Consider the following 20,042-nt stretch of genomic DNA (forward strand, 5'->3'; position numbering starts at 1 on the left):
CAACTAATGTCCAAACATCATTGACCTTCATGGATTCCATTTCGGATTGCATGGCTCCAAGCCATTTATCAGAGTCATACCTCTGCATTGCATCCATATATGTGATCGGATCCTCATCGTTTTCATCAAGTTCGATAGGATCCTCGTCTCGGACCAAAAAATCGTAGTATCTGTCCGGCTGACGTGGTACTCTACCCGATCGCCTTAATGGTGCATCTAATATGGGTTCTGGATCTGATCTAATCAAATCCGACTCAACTGGTTCAGTAGATGGTGTCGGATCTTCTACGTGTTGAACTTCTCTAAACTCAACATTAGAGCTATTTGTTCCTTCACCAAGGAATTCTTTCTCTAAGAAAATTGCTCTATTGCTTACGAACAACTTTTGTTCTTCAGCAAAGTAGAAGTAATATCCTCTAGTTTCTTTAGGGTAACCAACAAAGAAACATTTGTCGGACTTGGGTTCAAGTTTGTCTCTCTTCAAACGTTTGACATACGTCGGACACCCCCAAACCCTGAGGTGAGAGAGCATCGGCTTACGTCAAGTCCACATCTCATGTGGTGTTTTATTTACAGACTTACTTGGAACCTTATTTAGAATATAGCAGGCTGACTTAAGAGCATATCCCCAAAAGGATATAGGCAGATTAGCAAACCCCATCATGGATCGAACCATGTATAACAGAGTTCGATTTCTCCTTTCTGACACACCATTATACTGTGGTGTACCAAGAGGAGTCCATTGGGAGAGAATTCCATTCTCTCCTAGATATGTCAAAAACTCACTGGAGAGGTATTCACCTCCTCGATCTGATCGAAAAGTTTTAATACTCTTTCCAGTTTGTTTTTCTACTTCATTACGACATAATTTGAACATTTCAAATGATTCAGATTTATGTCTCATTAAATAGACATAACCATACCTGGAAAAGTCGTCTGTAAACGTAATGAAATATGAATATCCATCTCTAGCATTTGTACTCATTGGCCCACATATATCAGAATGTACAAGGGTCGATAAATCACTGGCTCGTTCACCTTTTCCGGTAAAAGGTGATTTGGTCATTTTTCCAAGAAGGCATGATTCATAGGTTGTCCATGATTCACAATCATTAACATCGAGGATTCCCTCTTTACTTAACCTGTTCATCCTGTTCTTGTTAATATGACCTAGCCTATGATGCCAAAGGTAGACATCTGTGACATTATCTATTCTAGGGCGCTTATTGGATTTATATATTACATGAACAGGCTGTGACAAAATGTAAATGCCATTACTCAGAATTCCATTCATTACAACAACACCATTCTAAATGACATTGCAATAATCCTTTTTTATTGATATTTCATAACCATTTTTGGCCAAAAGGCCTACAGAAATGATATTCAATAGAAAACTTGGACAATAGTGACAATCACTAAGGATATTTACATGAGAGCTGAATTCAAGTTTAAGAATTTCTAAAACTAGAACTGGAACTGGTCTTCCATCTCCAACATTCAGAAACCTTTCTCCTTCTTCAAACCTCTTACTGACTTGTAGCCCCTGCAACGAATTGCAAATATTAAAAGGACTACCGGTATCCAATATCCAGGTCGAATTATCACAAATAGAAAAATTGCAAGGTGTTATCATATAAGTACCTTGATTGGCAACTGATTGCCCACTTTTCTTAGGCCGGTTCGGATCGAGGGATGCAATGTAAAGAGGACAGTTCCTCTTCCAATGTCCTTCCTTCTTGCAGAAGAAGCACTCCGCCTTTCTCTGATCAGCCTTTTTATTCTTTTTCTGACTAGGCTGAGCATGGTGCACCTGTTTCTTTTGGATTTTATTTTTCTTTTTTCCTTTCTTAAAGGGGCGACCCTTAGATGAACCTCCCACTAAGTTCACCATCTTCTTAAGAAGCTGGTGATCATTCTCAAACGTCTGTAGTAACCCCAACAATTGGTGATAATTCACTACAGGTTTCGTCATACGAAAATGTGTGAGAAAAGGACAGTATGATCCAGACAATGAGTTTAGTATGGCATCCTTCCCCAATTGATCATGAAGGGAAAAGCCAAGAGAGCTTAGACGCTCGATCAACTCAATCATGTACAGTACATGATCAGTTACCGAGGTTCCATCTTTCATTCGGGCGCTGAAGATGGCACAACTAGTTTTGTGCCTCTCAACATCGTCAGGAACGCTGAATGATTCATTCAACACTTGAATAATATCTTCCGGCTGCGTATTCTCAAAACGCCTACTAAACTCATCACTCATTGCTGCCAACATGATGCATCGAACAGTGATCCGGTCACTAAGCCACTTCTGATAAGTGTCTCTAGCCGATCTTGATGCATTAGCAGCAGGCTGCTCAGGTGCTTGATCCGTTATCACATAAAGGATCCTCTCATGCTCTAGCACTATTTTCAGTTTTCTATGCCAATTATTGAAATTTGGACCAGTCAACTTGTCATTGTCCAACAATGAGCGAAGTGACAAATTAGTGGCCATTTCTGCATAAAAAGAAAATTTGGCTATTAGTATATGAATTGATTAAACTCAATAGACTTGGACTTTAGTCTAAAGGTACTCCCACTATTTTATACAAATTGGTAGTCTCTACCTCTAATTCGAAAAATTACTCCTAATTCTTTAGTGGCCACTAGAACCCAATAGATCGCATATAGGCCCGAGTGTGGCTCGGCCAACCCATATGCACCTATTGGTAGGTTCTAAACCAATTGCTTCACCAAGCAACTTCTAGTGATAATTTTGCCCTAGGTTTTTCGGCAGACGTGTGGCGCCTCCACCGAATACCCTAGTCAGGTCCAACTATTAAATGATAGGGTTAAGTCTAATCAACTAATGGACGACCAAGCCCGAGTGTGGCTCAGCTCACCTGACCGCCTATTGAAGGTACACTTAACTCATCATATATTGAATGACAATTCCAATGCTTGATAAGTACCAGGCGTGTGGCGCTTCCAATAATTATCAAAACATTGGACCCATTATCACCCAACTTAATGGGAGGCTATGACCTAGTTATCCCCATAACCATTTCATTTTAAGGACCTAATAATTTTAGAGGATTTCATAATTAGGATAGATGAGAAGATCCGGTTAGTCTAATTTCTTCCACTGATTTCACCAAATCAGATTAGACTGAAACCGGTTAAGGAGACACCTAAATCAGTCATACTGATTTTTCTTAAGGCATGGGCTTACTCGAATCATTAAGTGATCCAATCAAAATGTGATTGACCATGTCGGCCAGGTAAGTGAGATCGGTGGAAGGGATATGCCATTAACTCGACAAAGACGAATCAGTACGAGTAGCTCCCAATTAAAAACCATTGGTCGAGTCTGCCAAACTTACCTTAGACACCGACTAGTTAATCAATTTCGATTTGATTACTCAAATGACTCGGGCTACACCACTGAGCTTAAATCAAGTTCCATCTTGGTCTAATCAAAGACATGGACTTGATCTATCTACAACTATTGTAAATTGACCTAGAATTTTCTTGACCTAATCTAGTTACTACTTATTTAAATTTGATCAATTAATTCTATTAGTCAATGGATGATTCTATCCTTAGGTCTAACCCAATCCTAAGAACTTGATTCAAGCTAACCCATATGCCCAAAGAATTATGCAATGTCAATTAATTGAGTTACAATTCTATTTCATAACACTTAATTCTTAATTAAGTTTAGACTTATGAAAATTTTGATCATTGCATATTTCTTTTTAATTACATATTAATTTCAATCTTTCAGTTCTTAAAACACATTTTCAGATCTGAGTTTTTGTAATTAATCACATGTAATCAGATTTAATTCATGTTTAAGTCATTATGTTTTATGTTCATGCATCACATATACATAACAACATGAATTAATACAAACAACATACATCTTATGTATTTATTTTTTCACTTTTATTTCATATCTGATTTGTTCATTAAAATCAGAGATCATATGAATCATGAACTTTATTTAGATCTAATCTAAATATGATTTTAGATTTATTCATGTTACTAATCCTAACACAAACATGCATCATATGTATCCAAAATTTCAGATCTACTTAATCATGCATAATCAGCAATTAAATCAATCATAAAAAGCACTTTAGATCTAATCTAAATATGTTAATGTTTTCAGATTTAATTGCAAGACTTAAAACATAAAAGTTTAAACATAAACCTGGCTCTGATACCACTGAAAATGGGGGAGTCTCCACTCCTACATGGGTTCGGTCCTATTAAAAATAGGGTGACACCCATGTATATCTATCAGAGCACGCATCTCTATACGCCTCCGAACGGAGAGCCACGCTTCGTCACACGATCACGCGTGAGAGTTTCCGGAGATTGGTCACAACTCTTGGACCTTTGCTCTGATACCACTGAAAGTGAATCCTAGATTCTTCGGTGTTTAGCATGCTGAATTTTTTTTTTTTTTTGAAAACCATGGCTGAACCTGATCGGGTTGCCTACGTACCCCTTCACAAGGGGGATCAAGCCACACGTAGTTCTTTTTAAGTTTCAAAAACGCAGCGAAAAAATGAATCAAACAATTTAATTCATGCATGCTTACAAGATCAAATCTAGAAATCAGCACATTAAGAACACATAGGATTATGCCGGAATCGTTTAAACAATTATGCTAAAACTTTTATGCATGATTAACTATCAGATCTGAAACTTAAGAACTCTATTCCAATTAATCTCCGAATATCAATCGAATGGATTCTGGAGATATCTCCGTGAGGAGCCCTAAAAGAGGGTAAAACCTCGGGGAATCGGACCTAGACCTTGACACCATAATAAATGATTAATGCTAAATTAATATCTTTTATGATGGATGAAAGTTGTGGATGTGATCCTTGACTTCGCAGCCACGCACACGAATGGCCTCTACGAGAAGTACACGCGAAGCCCTGAAGGATCTTCTTCCGCAACAGTGCTAGCAGCTGCAGAACACTTGAAAGTTGAAATCTGCTCGCCGGAATTCAATCAACTCTTGATCAATCGTCTTGAAGCAGATGGAGATGAGGTTTGTAAGGAAAGTAGAGGACTTATATCTGATCTTGAATCTTCTAGATATTCACCCTGAAAACCCTATCTAAAATGGAGAAGAAGAGGAGGAGGAGGCGTGTGAGGAAGAAGGCTGCAATGGATGTATTTTTGGTGCCCATGTTTGACCCCTTTTAATGGCCTCCGAATTTTCATTCAAAATTCGAAATTTATCTTCAGAAAACCTCCTTTAGTTGGCCCATGCAAAAGAATAGGAACAACCCAAATCAGATCTCAACCAAATCTGATTTAAATTCAAATTTTAAACACGTGCAAGAGGGGAGGAATTTGAAATCCATGCAGCAGAATTTTCCTTCCTCTTGTCGCATATATTTCATTTGAAATTCGAATTTAAATGATTCAGAGGTTCACATGCCAGTTAGGAAAGTTATTTGATGTATGAAATCATTTAATATATTGCTTAATGTTTGAATTCAAATTCAAACAACAAACAATGTCGCCATGTGTCAAGCAATGGGTCCATGCGCCATGCAATAATTTTGGTTTATTTAAAATTCATGAAATCCAATTCCATGTCACCACTAATTGCCACATCATCTGAGCCTAATCCTCTTTGGTTGCACCTAATCAAATTTGGTCAAACCCGGATTAAAACAAAGCAATTTGGTTGAACCCAATCTAATCAGGTCAGACCCTGATTGAGCTCAAATTGAATCCAATTCAATTTTTGGCTCATCCAAACTCAACCAAATTGAATTAATTACTTTGTGTTGGACCTAATCTAATTAGGTCAATCCCCAATTAAGAACAAATTAATTTAAAATTAATTTGATCAGCTTAAGTTCTTTTGGTTCTGACCTAATCCAATCAGGTCAAAACCCTGATTGAGCCCAAATTTGAATCCAATTCAATTTGGCTCATCCTTAGCACAATTACTCAATCAAATTAAGTTTATTAGTAATTTAATTACTAATTAATCCTCCAATAATTACTTTAATTATTTTATAAGATAATTTGCCAATTAAATTGACCAAATTATCCCTTAATGATTCTTAATCATTGATCAGCTTTCTTGATCAATCAGGAATCTTCTATGCGTGTGACCTCGTAGGTTCGAACCTAAGCCGGTAGTATAGGAACAATTTTCTACACTAATCGATGTGACCATCTAGCAATGGTACCCGACGTCCGGATAGGCCGAATATATGCGAAGCAAATATTCTGGAATCCTGTACAATGGTTACTGTATAATTCAATCCCTTTGACTCCTAATGCCAGGATGACTTAGAGCTCACTATCAACCCTATAATTAGTACATCCATTATGTGATTAACTTTAGATATCCCGTGACTCCTCACTGGGATTAGCCTGGCCAAGGTTTTGCTAAATTAATCACAAGACATTATCTCCTATTTTCAGGAGGGGTCAATTCCATCTTGACTCACAACTGACTACGCAAGTACTTGACTGCACCCAGTGACCTTCCGTCACTGAATTAGAAATTCAGGTAGTCCGTTACCAAAGTACAGTGAGTTGCTTGCTAGTCACAGGTTGTGGTCTCAGGTCAGAGGGCCAAACTTATACCCATATCCACTCGGAACATCTCTCGACAGTAGAGCGTTCCGGAATTGGTCACGTTCAGTAAAATGTACTCCTACACTTCACTTGTGTGGCATACCAGTGTCTCCACACTCCTTAGTTAAGAGGACAAACCAACGTATATGTCACACAACGACCTAATCTCGATAATGCTGTCGTCCTAGTAACAACATATCATTTGGTCGCGAACAAGTTTAAGAACTCAAAGATAAATTCTCCTTTATCATAACATAAGTCCTAAGAACTTCATCATATAACAGTTCATTTGAAGATGAAATGATGAATAATGCCAAATAACACTTTATTAATTTGTCAATTCATTTACAAAATTCAATCATCAATATGTTGACGATTGACATTTAGGATACAAATCCCAACAGACATGCCAATCAATCCTAATAATTCCAAGTGCCTGTTTGCATTCACAAGAAAGGGCAGTCATAAACTTCATCACGAAAGCGAACCACATGAAACACTGCAACAATGTCTTATGGCTGCAGTTGACATGGACCACATACTGAAAACTGGGAAGTGGAAAAAGGCAGAAAAACTGCGAACTTAATTCTAGCCCAGTAGGCATAGAACAGCAATGACAAATCATTTTTGCTGGTAAAAGGAGCAACTACCATGACCATTTTTCCAGCCTGAAAAGAAGCCATATGTCTTTCAAGTAATGGACAGCACCTAGCAGCTAGAATGCTGCTCTCTGTACCAACTCAGTAGAGGCCCTTGGTCAAGGTTTTCAACAAAAGTATGCCATGAAGATTCACAAGAGCTACAAGTCAGGATCGATGGCAGGCTGTCAGCAGACTGCTTGAAGCAGAAGCTCAACAATTTAAATGACTTGTCTGCAAAGCTTAGAAACATAGCTTCCTCCTTGCCACAATCACCCAACAACGTTATGAGATCTCTTTACTTTCCAAATAATACCTGCACTGTATTGCAACTGTCCCTATCCTTCATCCTAACAGGTTACCTGTGTTAAGAAAAAGATACTATGGTTACAAATTTGCATTCAGATACAATTCATCTAAGGCAAAGATTCAGAATTCTAATGCAGAGAATTTGCTTAAGATTTTGAAGGTTTAGATAATAAAAAACAATGAAGAGGCAATAATGAATAGCAGCAACAAAACCTTCACAGACAACTGATAACATCATTAATTTATAGTACATGAGTTTTCCCCACTTAGACAAAAAATCATGAATACCATATAGAATCCTTGAAATACTAAATAAACTAGTGTTAATTCAATTTCCTGAGAATTATTTGGAAAATTATTCAAGCAATGAAATTCCCATTAACAATTAGAGAACTTCTTAACAAAGCAGGGTGTACATCGAGCTATTTAAAAGGGGATAAAAGGATATGAGCATGGTATGCCGTACCAGCCCGAACCAGGCAGTATAGGGAGTACCATACTGTACAGGTTTGGTATCGATATCCGGTATAGGTGGCGTACCAACATTCGGTACACCAAAAAAAATTCATACCATACTGTACCAACACTATACTAGTGTGGCACCGGTACAAAGTCTGGTACCGCGACGGCGAACCTTGGATATGAGCTTATAAATGTCGGAGGAATTGTGAACAAAGAAAAAGGGACCGAAAGTGTTAGCAAATATCACTCTAAAGAATATAAAACCTGCAATTTACAATCAATAGGTCAAAAGACGGAGAGACATTCAAGGTTTCAATAACACCAATATCCCCTAATAGCAGATCCCTCAAAAATAGTCAGTTAACGATAAGTGGAAAAGAACTGGCATCTATCTTTGGAAACTTAGAATGTATACTTCATTGGTATTAGAGAAATAAATAAAATGGAAAAATGATTTCATTAAGGCCATTCATAAGTAATAAGTATTAGTATAGAATGAATGATAAAATGATTTCATTAAGGCCATTCATGAACTAGGCTGGCCCAACTGACCTGAGCAACCCCATTTCAAAAACCTGGGCTTGGGCTCAGTTTTTGGCCCTAAAGCCTGATTAGGCCTAAAACAGAAAGCACCCAAAGTTTTTTGTCCAAGCTTGAAAACTATAGAAAATAGAATGTAATACAGTTTAGGCTTGGCCCAACATTAAAATTTACTTGCCTTGCTTGTGTGTCCATAACTTTAGTTCTATTTGAACTAAGCCGAATCGCTATCTCTGGAACCAAAGTCGTACTCTCTTTAGCCAAAATAGGTGACCTAACGGCCGCCGCCCGACTAGACATACCAATAGTCACCAGATTTAGAAAGAGTGAGATTGGGCTGGGGCTTGGTACTTTGGGCCTGCTTAAGGCCAGGCTTGGCTCAAACTTGAGTTTTAAACCGTCGGGTTAATTGGGACATGCGCCCAAGCAGGCTCATTGACACCCCTAACTTCATTGCATTTTAATTGTTAGCTTACCAATATCTGTGTAGAATAAAATATGAAAATGAGAAAAATCCCCATATCCACGCTATTTGCTTTTTATCCTCAATATCTGAAATTTTAGTGCAGAATGGAAATAACCTAATTTTACTTTGGACCTGGGAAATTAATTGAAAGGAAAGCTACAATATGACAATTTGCATTATGTCCCTAACAACTTCTTTGCTAAACTGGAAAGTGGATATCTAGGTAGCATTCATTCCCAACAAAATCCCTAAGAAGAAAAAATATATTTATGGAAAACACTGAAGGTGGAAGAAGGAAAATTCAGCAAGCCGTCATTCTACTAGTTAGTCAAAAATGCATTTATGGACACTCCAGAAGCTGTAGTTCTTCATGCTTGATATATGCAGTGTTGCACAAAGCACCACAGCATTCTACAATATAATTCCAAGACAAAAAGAAGCTATCAAAGTCTCAAAATCAGTAGAACAACAAAACAAAATTCAAAACAAAAAGCAGAGAACTAGAGCAATGAAGAAAGCCACCCATGGCAGAAATAGGGAATATACTCTCTTCAAGAGAAAAGCTTCAACTCTAAAGATACACCTGATGACAGAGTAGGATTCAATCTTAACTTGATAATGCAACATAAGACCATCAAATAGAAATCTAGGTAATTCTAATTAGTGTAACTAGGACCCTATGGCCAGTAGATGATGAGACCAGTTTTGAATTGATTTCCCCTAGTGATCCCCAAGTCAAATAAATAATGGTGAGAAAATAGAAAGCATGGCATGAAAAAAGAGACAAGATACCTGTAGGCAATTAAACATAAACTGAAATTGTTGAAAGTTTGGAGACCACCAAACTGGTCTAAAATAGTAAATTATCAATAAAAAATTACTTTTATTACTACATGACTAGGGTGATGAATACTTTTTTAATTTAAGTGGACATATAAGCATCAAGGCAATATGAGACCATATCACCTCTCATTACTTGTGATTATCTGGTCACTCAAAAAAGATTAACAATTAAGTATAAACATTTACCTGAGGATCAGCATCTGTTGCACTTGAACCAGCTTCCAGCTGCTCATATAATTGAAAGCTTGAAGGTATTTTGTTCTTTGCTCAATCACCTTTCGTAAGAATGAAATTTACCAGTAATCCCCACAAGAGCACACTCCATCTTTAAAATGATGGAATCGTTTCACATCCCTTACTACAATCTCCCGGTTTACAATTTTTGAAAAGTACTTGGTCGCATCATGGCAGTCCAGACAAACCCTTAGGTTCTTTATGATCACAATCCTTGTTCCCGGGCTTGTGTTCAACAGCCCAAAGGCTATGGCCAGCCTCTCACTATGGTTACAGAGTATTCTCTCCTTCACATCCTCCTCAAGGTCATGGAACACAAACTCTGTCTTTGGAATGTAACCCAGTTTCCTCATCTCATAATCCAATCTCTCCAACATCTCCATGATCTTCTCATATTGTGGATGAGTCTTATCCTCCACTAAGAATGCATGAAGTTTCCCATTCACTTCCACCAAGCTATAGCCTGGAACCTTCCTCATCCCCATCTTCTTCATTGCCTTTCTTTCCTCAACTACTTTATCCCACTTCTTTCCTGCAGCATAAACATTAGAAACCAAGGCATGTATCCCTAAATCATCTGGATTTAACTCAAGAACCTTTCCTGCCACATATTCTCCAAGCTCCAACTTTTTATGTTTGTGACAGCCGGAGAGGAGAGCAACCCAGACTGCAATCCCTGGCTTGATAACCATTGACTTGATGAGTTCATGGGCTTCTTCAACATGACCTGCACGAGCCAAAAGATCCACCATACAAGCATAATGCTTCTCAGCAGGCTCAATTCCAAACTTCTGTAGCATGAGATCAAACCAATAGCGTCCTTCTTCCACAAGACCCGAATGACTAAAAGCCGATAAAAGTGAAGCAAAAGTGGCATGGTCAGGCTCCAATCCAGTTTCACTCATTTGAAGAAAAATTGAAAGGGCTTCCTTACCACGACCATGGGCACCATAGCTAGCTATCATCGCATTCCAAGATATTGAGTCTCTCAACCTAACCCTGGAAAACAAGGAATGAGCACTTGAGAGGCACCCACACTTTGAGTACATGTCAATCACTGCGGTGCCCAAAATCCTGTCAAATTCAAGCCTCTTCTCAATGTACCCATGTATTGTCTTGCCCAATTTCAAAAACCCAATCTGTGAACATGCCAGAAGAGCACTCACGAGTGCAACCGAGTCGGGCTGCAGACCACATTCTTGCATCTTAACCAGCATCTGTAGTGCATCACTTGCAAGCCCATTTTGAGCATATCCTGAAATCAAAGCACTCCAAGACACAACATTCTTACAGGGCATCTGCTCGAAGATGAGATGTGCAAGCTCCAAGGACCCATTCTTGGCGTACATGTTGACAAGGCTAGTCTCCATAACGACATCCATCTTCATGCAACATCTGACCATGTGACCATGAATGGAACGACCCATCCGCACATCTCCCACCGCCACACACGCTTGAATCAGGCCGACCATCACAATCTCATCCCCTTCCATACTCTCTGCCTGCATCTTTCTATAGACCCCAATTGCCTTTAATGGCCTTCCAACGTTCACAAAACCTGTAATCATTGTAGTCCACGAGACGATGTCCCTCTTCGGCATTTCATCAAAAAGCTTCATTGCCTCATCCATCTTCCCACATTTCACATACAAATTCAACAATGAGGAGCAAACAAACACATCATGCTCATATCCTGAAACAAAAGCATGGCTTTTAATCTCCTCGGCGGTTTCGAGGTTCAATAACTGGGCACAGGCTTTGAGGGCCACAGTGAAGGTGGAGCTATCCGGCCGGACGCGGCCATCAGAGAGCATGAGGTGGTAGAGGCGGAGGACTTCGGCCGGGGAGTTGTGCCGGGATTGGGCGATGATAAGGGCGTTCCAGGTGGAGACGTTGGGAAAGGAGGTGGTTTTGAACACGGACTGGGCGGCGGCGACGTCGCCGAGTCTGGCGTAGGCTGCTATCAAGCGGCCAGGGGATTGGGGGTGGGAGAGGGATCCGTTCAGGATCATGAGGGCGTGGATTTGGGCGAGAATGTGCGGGTCTCCGCATGTCGAGATGAGGTGCTTCAGGGATGGCCGAGAGAGCGCACCTGAGAGCATCCGTTGCTCTCACTTTTCAAATGACAAAAAGCTTGCCGGCTTTCTAACGGCATATGTACGCTTCAAATAAAACGAAATTTATAGGGCTGGCACTGGCCGGTGAACGGGGACATTATGCCCTTGATGTCAGGTGAACCACATCAGCGATGGACCCTGCCCATCAAATTTTTCGATTTTTAAGATCTCATTCATCACACCGCTTATCTCCCATAGTAGCTATAACAATTTAGGACTTTACTCAAAAAAGCTAACTATATAAGTATTTAAAATTTTCTCGACAAATAATCGATATGGGACTAAACACACGCCCATACGGATCCTCACATACACCCCATATTCAAGCCATAATATCTTCGTCAAGTTAAGAGTTTACATCCATTGAAATCTAATCATAAGCATCATGATTGGCATGTGGTCAGCCTCCATGAACTCGTATCGTAGTGCCCCCTAGTCTGCATAGGCTATGGGCCGAATTCGCTCAAATACCATTTGTAACAATCTAGAACCTCATCAAAAAAAACTAACCGGAAGGTATTTTTTGGTTCCTTAGTCTTGTATAAGTAATTAAATATCCAAAATCTTCTCAATGAATAATCGATAGAACTAAATACACGCCCACACGATCCTTACAGTAGCCCCCTCACCTTATCTCGAATTGATCCTCTTGTGCATCATTGATATGGTGCATCTGGTATAGGATATAATTTCTTGAGAGAGTGATAAAAAAATCTCATTGGTTTTTTTCTTTCTGCTAGCAAGGGATATAGACCTAACAGTGTGCGATTCGGAGTTTAATTCATGTTGGATTGTTGATTGTGGGCTAGAAATTGAGTAGGTTAGCAAAAAAATATTTTTGTAAGAATATCCAAAAAAATCTATATTATTTATGGTTCTCTATAAAAGATGGATGATGTTTATAAATATTGGGAAACTATTTAGGTTGCCCTATACTGGAAACAGAATATAGAGAATAGTGAGATGAAGACATGGATTAAAATCCTAAAACTCTCTCAATCATAACTACCTATCTAGAGCTAATTCCTCCTTTATAAATTTAGATCCTACTAGAGTTTTATTTCTTATCGATATTGAATTTCCTTTACATCCGCATGTTTTGACAACGATGAAGACATTGCAATCGCTAGATGTTGCGACCCAAACTAATTCATGAATTTTTCTTGTTTAATGGCGATGCGGTGACAAGAAAATGCTCTAGTGACTTAAAAATGCCTATAACTTATATAAAAAAAATGGTACCTCCATCCATAGTCAAGAAAACATATTGCCCTGCCATATTAAACCTTAAGAAGGAGTATAATGGCCTTCATTAACCATTACAAGGGAAAAATTAGATAATAACAACAAATCAATTCATGGATGGCAGCCGTTTGCATAGAAATCTCTTTATTTTTAGAACCAGAATTCAAATATTTGCTCTTTTCATGTGATTCTATGAGGATTTAATTTAAAGAGATTGGTATTTTTTTGTGGCTTGGAGAAATAGGATTAACAATTTCAACTCATGACTGATATAAATTGGCATTTCCTGGACTATTATGTTCTAGTGAACTAACCTTATATGAATCAATGATTAATTAAAATATTCTAACCCTTTTATCAATGAGTGATTTTAAGAGCTTGAAAATCATACTTTTTAAAATTATATTTATACCTTACCATAAAATTTGAATTATCTGTTGGTAAAGTAATAGGTTGAATAGCATTTAATTTATATATCAGACTAAATATGATAATAAATGAGAAATTATAAATTTTGAAATATAATTTTTTTATTAATTTGATTCTTTTAGTCGGCACATGTAATACATGCATCCAACTAGTAACTCGAAAAGGTCACTCAACCGGTTTGTTAAATTCCAATTATTCTCTATGATTGTATTTATCAGGCAATTTCTGATACAAGCTTCAAATCTACTCAAATGCCTTACTATAAACTGATCTCGAGTCAAAAGAGATGCGAAAATCTTACATAAGTCTAATCCACCACGCATTTGACTTGACACTAGGAAATTTTCTTTCTATCTTAATACAATCTCTTTTTTTTTTTTGCTATGGCGGATGATTCATACAATTTTAGTACGGACAGATCTAAAAAGATCAAAAAAACAACAATTATTGAAACGCTCTAGGCAGCTCCTTTCTCCGAGCTACAATGCACCTCTAGAGTGATTGGCCGCATACGAGGCTATCCAGTCCGCAGCACCGTTGGCCTCTCTATATATATACTTGGCCTGGAACACCACTCCACCAACCATAGTCCGGATATTTCAAAGCAAAGGGTGACACTCACACTCACCGCCAATGCCTCCTTGGATCCAGCTAATAATTATGGCCGAGTCATCCTCAAGCATGATTGCTCTAGCCCACAGCACTCGCCGAGCATGACCCAACCCGGCCTATAATACAATCTGTTCATTGGCGGTCTTTAGTCTCATGTATCACGTGGCCGTGCGGCCTTTTTATTTTTATAGGAGTCCTCAGCATATCTCGTTGTTGATGGTGAACTACCAAACACTGAACCAGATCAGCTCTTGACTAACAAAGGAGATGTCAATTAAAACTTAGGTGGCAGTGCATTTTTAAGTAGTTCAACCTCAGCATGTTTTATTGTCAATCCAAGTTCAAGCTAACTCATCTAATTCTAGATCGAGCTCAAACTGCTTACCAATAGTTTGTTTTAAGAGATCTACTTAGAATCTAAAATTTTTTGAGACTTCCGGTTGTACAATTTGAAAGAATACTCCGGATTATCTTTTAATTTTGTAGTTACGCCATTTTATTCTATAATCTATTTTTATTTATAGTAATAAAAATATTTATATAAATAATATTAATTAATATAATATAAATATATAAATTATTGATATATTCATACCTTGAGCTAATTCAATGAGCTCAAGTGAGCTAAATCTAGGTCTAGCTCGACTAATTTTTCAACCAAGCAAACCTAACTTAAACTAGCTCGTAAACATAAATGGGTTGGGTCGGGTTGGGGTGATTTGAATATATACAGGTATGTCAGGTTGGGTTGGGTTGGGTTGGGTCAGTTTGAATCGGTTTTCCAAAACCTCAAATGAAACCGGCTCGAAGTTTACAGTTCCAGACTTTTTCAAACTAGAACCAAACTAATTTTTTTTAAAAAATAATATAAATCAAACCGAAAAGGCCAGTTCAGATTAGATGCGCAGTACAGCCTCTCTTCTTTTTTTTTTTTCTCTGCATACCCTTGCTCGTAGCCCTATTACGAGTGCATAGTTTCTTCACTATAATACATGTTTTCTATTTTATCAATCTCTCTTTCTTATACTCCTTTGTTTAATTAATTCTGTTCTTTTGTTTGGAAAAAAAATGATTCCAGAACCCAGGATTTGACTTCTCTCAGGTGCAGTTCACAGGAACATGACCTGACCCTAGGACCTTCATTGGTGGGATACACTGATTGACAAGCATTGAGTTGTGAGCATTGGCTTGTGATTCTCAACCTCTTTGATAATATTGTTATTAGCTTGCTACCCATATTAGTATTCACAGTTTGTGAAAAGAATCCCAATGGAGCTCCTGAAGCATTTGAATTAGGAATTCTTAAAGCTATTTATGACTTGTTAGACACTGTGTAGTCGAGAAGAAAAGTATCGTGACTCATTTGAGTTACATTTTAGGGATGATCACATACTCCTGCTCTTATATTTTTGAACATTTTCCACTGTTTAAATTTTTTTTTAAAAAAGAAGATGAGTATGAACTGAGGCAATTGCACATACTTGCAGTCCTTTGCTGACTCCAATCCGAATAAGTCCATGGATGTATTGTTAGCAATATAAATGTATTGCCCGGCCGTTTCCAAATCCAAATGCGACAGCGGAATTGAATTCCGCGACGTTGGCACCCGTTGGTGCCAGCGAGGAAGTGCTCAGGCGCACGCAGGCGTAAATCCCAGTGGGCCCCGTGCATTATTTTTCCATCAATCCCCCACAAAAATTAATTGTTAAATAATTTTAAAATCAAAACAAAATGCTGGATATCTTATATTATGTAATAGGTGTAGGTACCTTTCGGTTTGAACCTTCACTTAGTGACAATTGTTACATCTGTGGAGCCAAGGTGGTCTTAACCTTGAACCTCGGTCCATGGCTCAGATTAATCAACAACACACATAATATAGCCTGATCTGGGTTCTAAGCAGGTTGCGCTATTATGGCTATGCGCAGATATCTTTAATGTGCTTTTTAAAAAATCGCCCATTTCCCATAATCGCGGCCTCACGACTACACATATAGGTGAGTCCTAATAAGGAAGCTAGCAAGGAAGCTCCTGCCTCTTGGGTCTCGGACTCATTAAGAGTTATACAAACGAACTCATCCTACCGCTTGCTTTTATGAGCACTAGCGCCATAGGGATGAGGAAAACATGAAATAGTGCTCCTCTCAGTCACACTTCGGTTTGTTTCTACCCATTGAACCTTTTAAGGTTGGGTTCCCACCGTGGTGATCTATCTTTATGGGCTAAACTCCATCCCCCTCGACGACTCTAGAACCACTGTTCTGGATAAACCTTTTGTAAGCTGATCAGCCAAATTGTTTTTTGATTTTACAAAATTTAAGGCAATAACATCATTTTTCAATTTATATCTTAATGATTTATGACGTACTTTTAAGTGCCTGTTCATTTTTACATTAGCATTTTCTTGGTTGCATTTATCTATTGCAGATTTACAATCACAATATAAGGAGACAGGTGGTAAAGGTGACTCATCTACAGAAAGGTCTATTAGTAGATCTCTGAGCCACTCAGCCTCAGTGCTAGTGGTGTCTCAAGCTATCAGTTCAGACTCCATGGTACTCCTAGATATTAAGGTTTGTTTGGTGGATTTCCAAGACACAGCAGCACCTCCTAGGAGAAATACGTATCATGTGGTGGATTTAACATCTAGGGTATCGCTGATCCAGTTGGCATCGCTATAGCCTTCTAGAACAGCAGGAAACCCACTAAAGTGCAAACTATAGGACTTGGTACCCTTAAGATACTTGAGGATCCTCTCTAATGCTGTCCAATGATCTCTATTTGGATTAATAGTATATCTACTAAGTCTATTTACAGCATATGCTATGTCTGGCCTGGTGTAGTTTATTAGGAATCCTAGTGAGCCTATGATTTGAGCATATAGGCTTTGAAGGACAGGAGTTCCTAAGTTCTTCTTAAGATGAGTAGAGGGATCAAATGGAGTAGAGACAGGCTGACAATCAGAATAATTAAATTTATTGAGTATCTTGTCAACATAATGACTTTGGAATAACTCAATACTATTTGCACTTCTAATTATTTTGGTATTTAAAATTAAGTCAGCTTGTCCCAAGTCTTTCATATCAAACTTATGACTTAAAAATTGTTTTACTTCATCAATTATCTGAAGATCTGTCCCAAAGATCAGTATATCATCTACATAGAGGCACAAGATCACAAATTTGTGTCCAACTCTCTTGTGGTATACGCATTCATCTGTACTATTGATTTCAAATCCAAATGTCAGCTGGTCCATATAAATTTCTTCATTTAAGTCTCCATTTAGAAAAGCTGTCTTAACATCCATCTGATGAATCACTAATCTATGAATAGAGGCTAATGCTATAAGGACCCTAATAGTAGTAATCCTAGCTACAGGTACATAAACATCAAAGAAATCTACCCCAGGTCTTTTAGTAAAACTCTTGGCAACTAATCTAGCCTTAAATTTATCTACAGAGCCATCAGGCCTAAGTTTCTTCTTAAAGATCCATTTGCACCTTATAGTTTTACAACCAGGAGTAAGATCAGTCAATTCCCAAGTATGATTTTGGATAATTGATTGCATCTCATTATCCACAGCTTCTCTCCAAAAAGGAAAATCCAAGAATTTCATTGCGTCCTCAAAGGTAGTTGGAGAGTCCTCTATAGGAAAAGTATAAAAGTCATCTCCAAATATTTTCTCTACCCTAGATCTCTTACTCCTTCTAGGTTCTGCTTCTACTTCTACTTCACTTGTCCTTATTCTACAAAAGCTACTAGTTATACCACTATCTACTTTGGTCTTAAGTGGAAAGGTGTCTTCAAAATATGTTGCATCTCTGGCTTCTATGATGGTGTTGTTACTAATATCACTTTCTTCTGAATTAATCACCAGAAATCTATTGGCATTACTATTGGCTGCATAACCTATGAATATAGCATCCACTGCTTTAGGTCCTATTTTCTTCCTTTTAAAACCAGGTCTTTCACTTTTGCCAAGCACTCCCACACTTTCAAATAGCTAAGATTAGGTTTTTTATGTTTCCAAACTTCATATGGGGTCAGATCATTATTTTTAGGGAATCTTGTTAAGGATATAACAGGTTGAAACTAGAGCTTCCCCCCACAAATTCTCTGGCACTCCTGAGCTTATAAGCATGGAGTTCACCATATCCATTAGAGTCCTATTCTTCCTTTCTGCTACTCCATTTGATTGGGGAGAATATGGAGCAGTCACTTCATGAATGATTCCATGATCTTCACAAAATTGAGTTATCTCATTAGATGTATATTCACCTCCCCGATTTGATCTAAGGATTTTAATTTTCTTTTCCTGTTGGTTCTCAGCTTCGATCTTAAAAATTTTAAATTTGCTGAGGACCTCATCCTTGGTTTTAATTAGGTAGATGTAATAGAACTTGGATAGATCATCTATGAATGTCACAAAGTATCTGTTACCTCCCCTAGAAGTTCTACCAGAGTCACAAACATCACTATGGATCAACTCTAATAGATCTGAATCCCTATTAACGGATTTAAAAGGTTTCTTAGGGAGTTTGGCTTCTACACAAATTTGACATTTCTCATGGTTCTTAATATCATTTTTTGGTATTAGATTTAGGTTCATAAGTTGCTTAATTGAATTATAATTTACATGACCTAATCTACCATGCCAAATAGAAGGGGGTTCTATATTCATAATCAAAGGATTTTCATTTATTGAAGGAGCTATTACATTCAACTTGAACAATCCTTAACTAAGGAATCCTTTTTCAATAAATATTACACCATGAGAAATTACAATCTTATTGGACTCAAAAACTAGACGAAAGCCTTGCTGGACAAGCAAGGAACCACTAATGAGATTTCTCCTAACAACTGAAACATGTTGGACGCCGTGCAGGGACAGGACTTTTCCAGAGGTAAGCTTTAAGTCCACACGTCCTACTCCTAGCACACGCGCCTCCGAGCTATTTGCCATTATCACAGCTCCTCCACTTGAGATCTGGTAAGAAGAAAACCAGGAGCGATCCGAACAAATATGAATACCAGCTCTGGTATCAATCCACCAATCAAGTGCTTGTAAAGTCATGTTAACTTCAGGAGTGGAGGAAACAAACCTGAAAGCTGTCTCAGAGGAGCCAGCGTCGGAAGTCACTATGTTAACTTGATTGTGTGGACCCTTCTTCTTAGATTGAAGAGGTGCAGTCTTCTTATAGAGGCACTGGGGAGACAAATGGTTGGTCCGACCACACACATAACAGAAACGAGCACCACCTTCCTCTTTCTTCTTGTTCTGCTCCTGGGATTGAATAAGCTTCCCATTGTAGTGGTGGTTAGGGTTTCTAGGGTTGTATGGTTTCTTTTTGAAATTCTTACGGAAGGGTCTGTTCTGATTTTTTTTAGGAGGGGCCTCTACATTATATGCATTATTCTTGGGTCTAGTAGTGGTATTACTCCTGAGCCTGTGCTGCTCTTCAATCCTAATAGAGTTCAAGACTTGGGTTAGGGTGAGAACTCCTTGGGTATGGCTCAGGGTCTTAGCAAAATCAGGCC

At 38.3% G+C, this 20,042-nt stretch overlaps 1 protein-coding gene across 1 annotated transcript; it reads right to left on the minus strand.

The window, feature by feature from the left end:
- Positions 1-6,910: 6,910 nt before the first annotated feature.
- LOC103710845 (Tetratricopeptide repeat (TPR)-like superfamily protein) lies at positions 6,911-12,256 on the minus strand. Its single transcript, XM_008796753.6, has 2 exons — positions 10,054-12,256; positions 6,911-7,609 (listed from the first exon to the last, which is right to left on the minus strand). Exon 1 carries the CDS (start codon positions 12,201-12,203, stop codon positions 10,161-10,163), a length of 2,043 nt encoding a protein of 680 aa, XP_008794975.4. The 5' UTR covers positions 12,204-12,256; the 3' UTR covers positions 6,911-7,609; positions 10,054-10,160.
- Between the last annotated feature and the right edge of the window lie 7,786 nt (positions 12,257-20,042).

Source organism: Phoenix dactylifera, chromosome 4 (genome assembly GCF_051530095.1).
Source record: "Phoenix dactylifera cultivar Ajwa chromosome 4, Ajwa_hap1_PhDact_Kaust_v1.1, whole genome shotgun sequence".
Classification (NCBI taxonomy): Eukaryota; Viridiplantae; Streptophyta; class Magnoliopsida; order Arecales; family Arecaceae; genus Phoenix; species Phoenix dactylifera.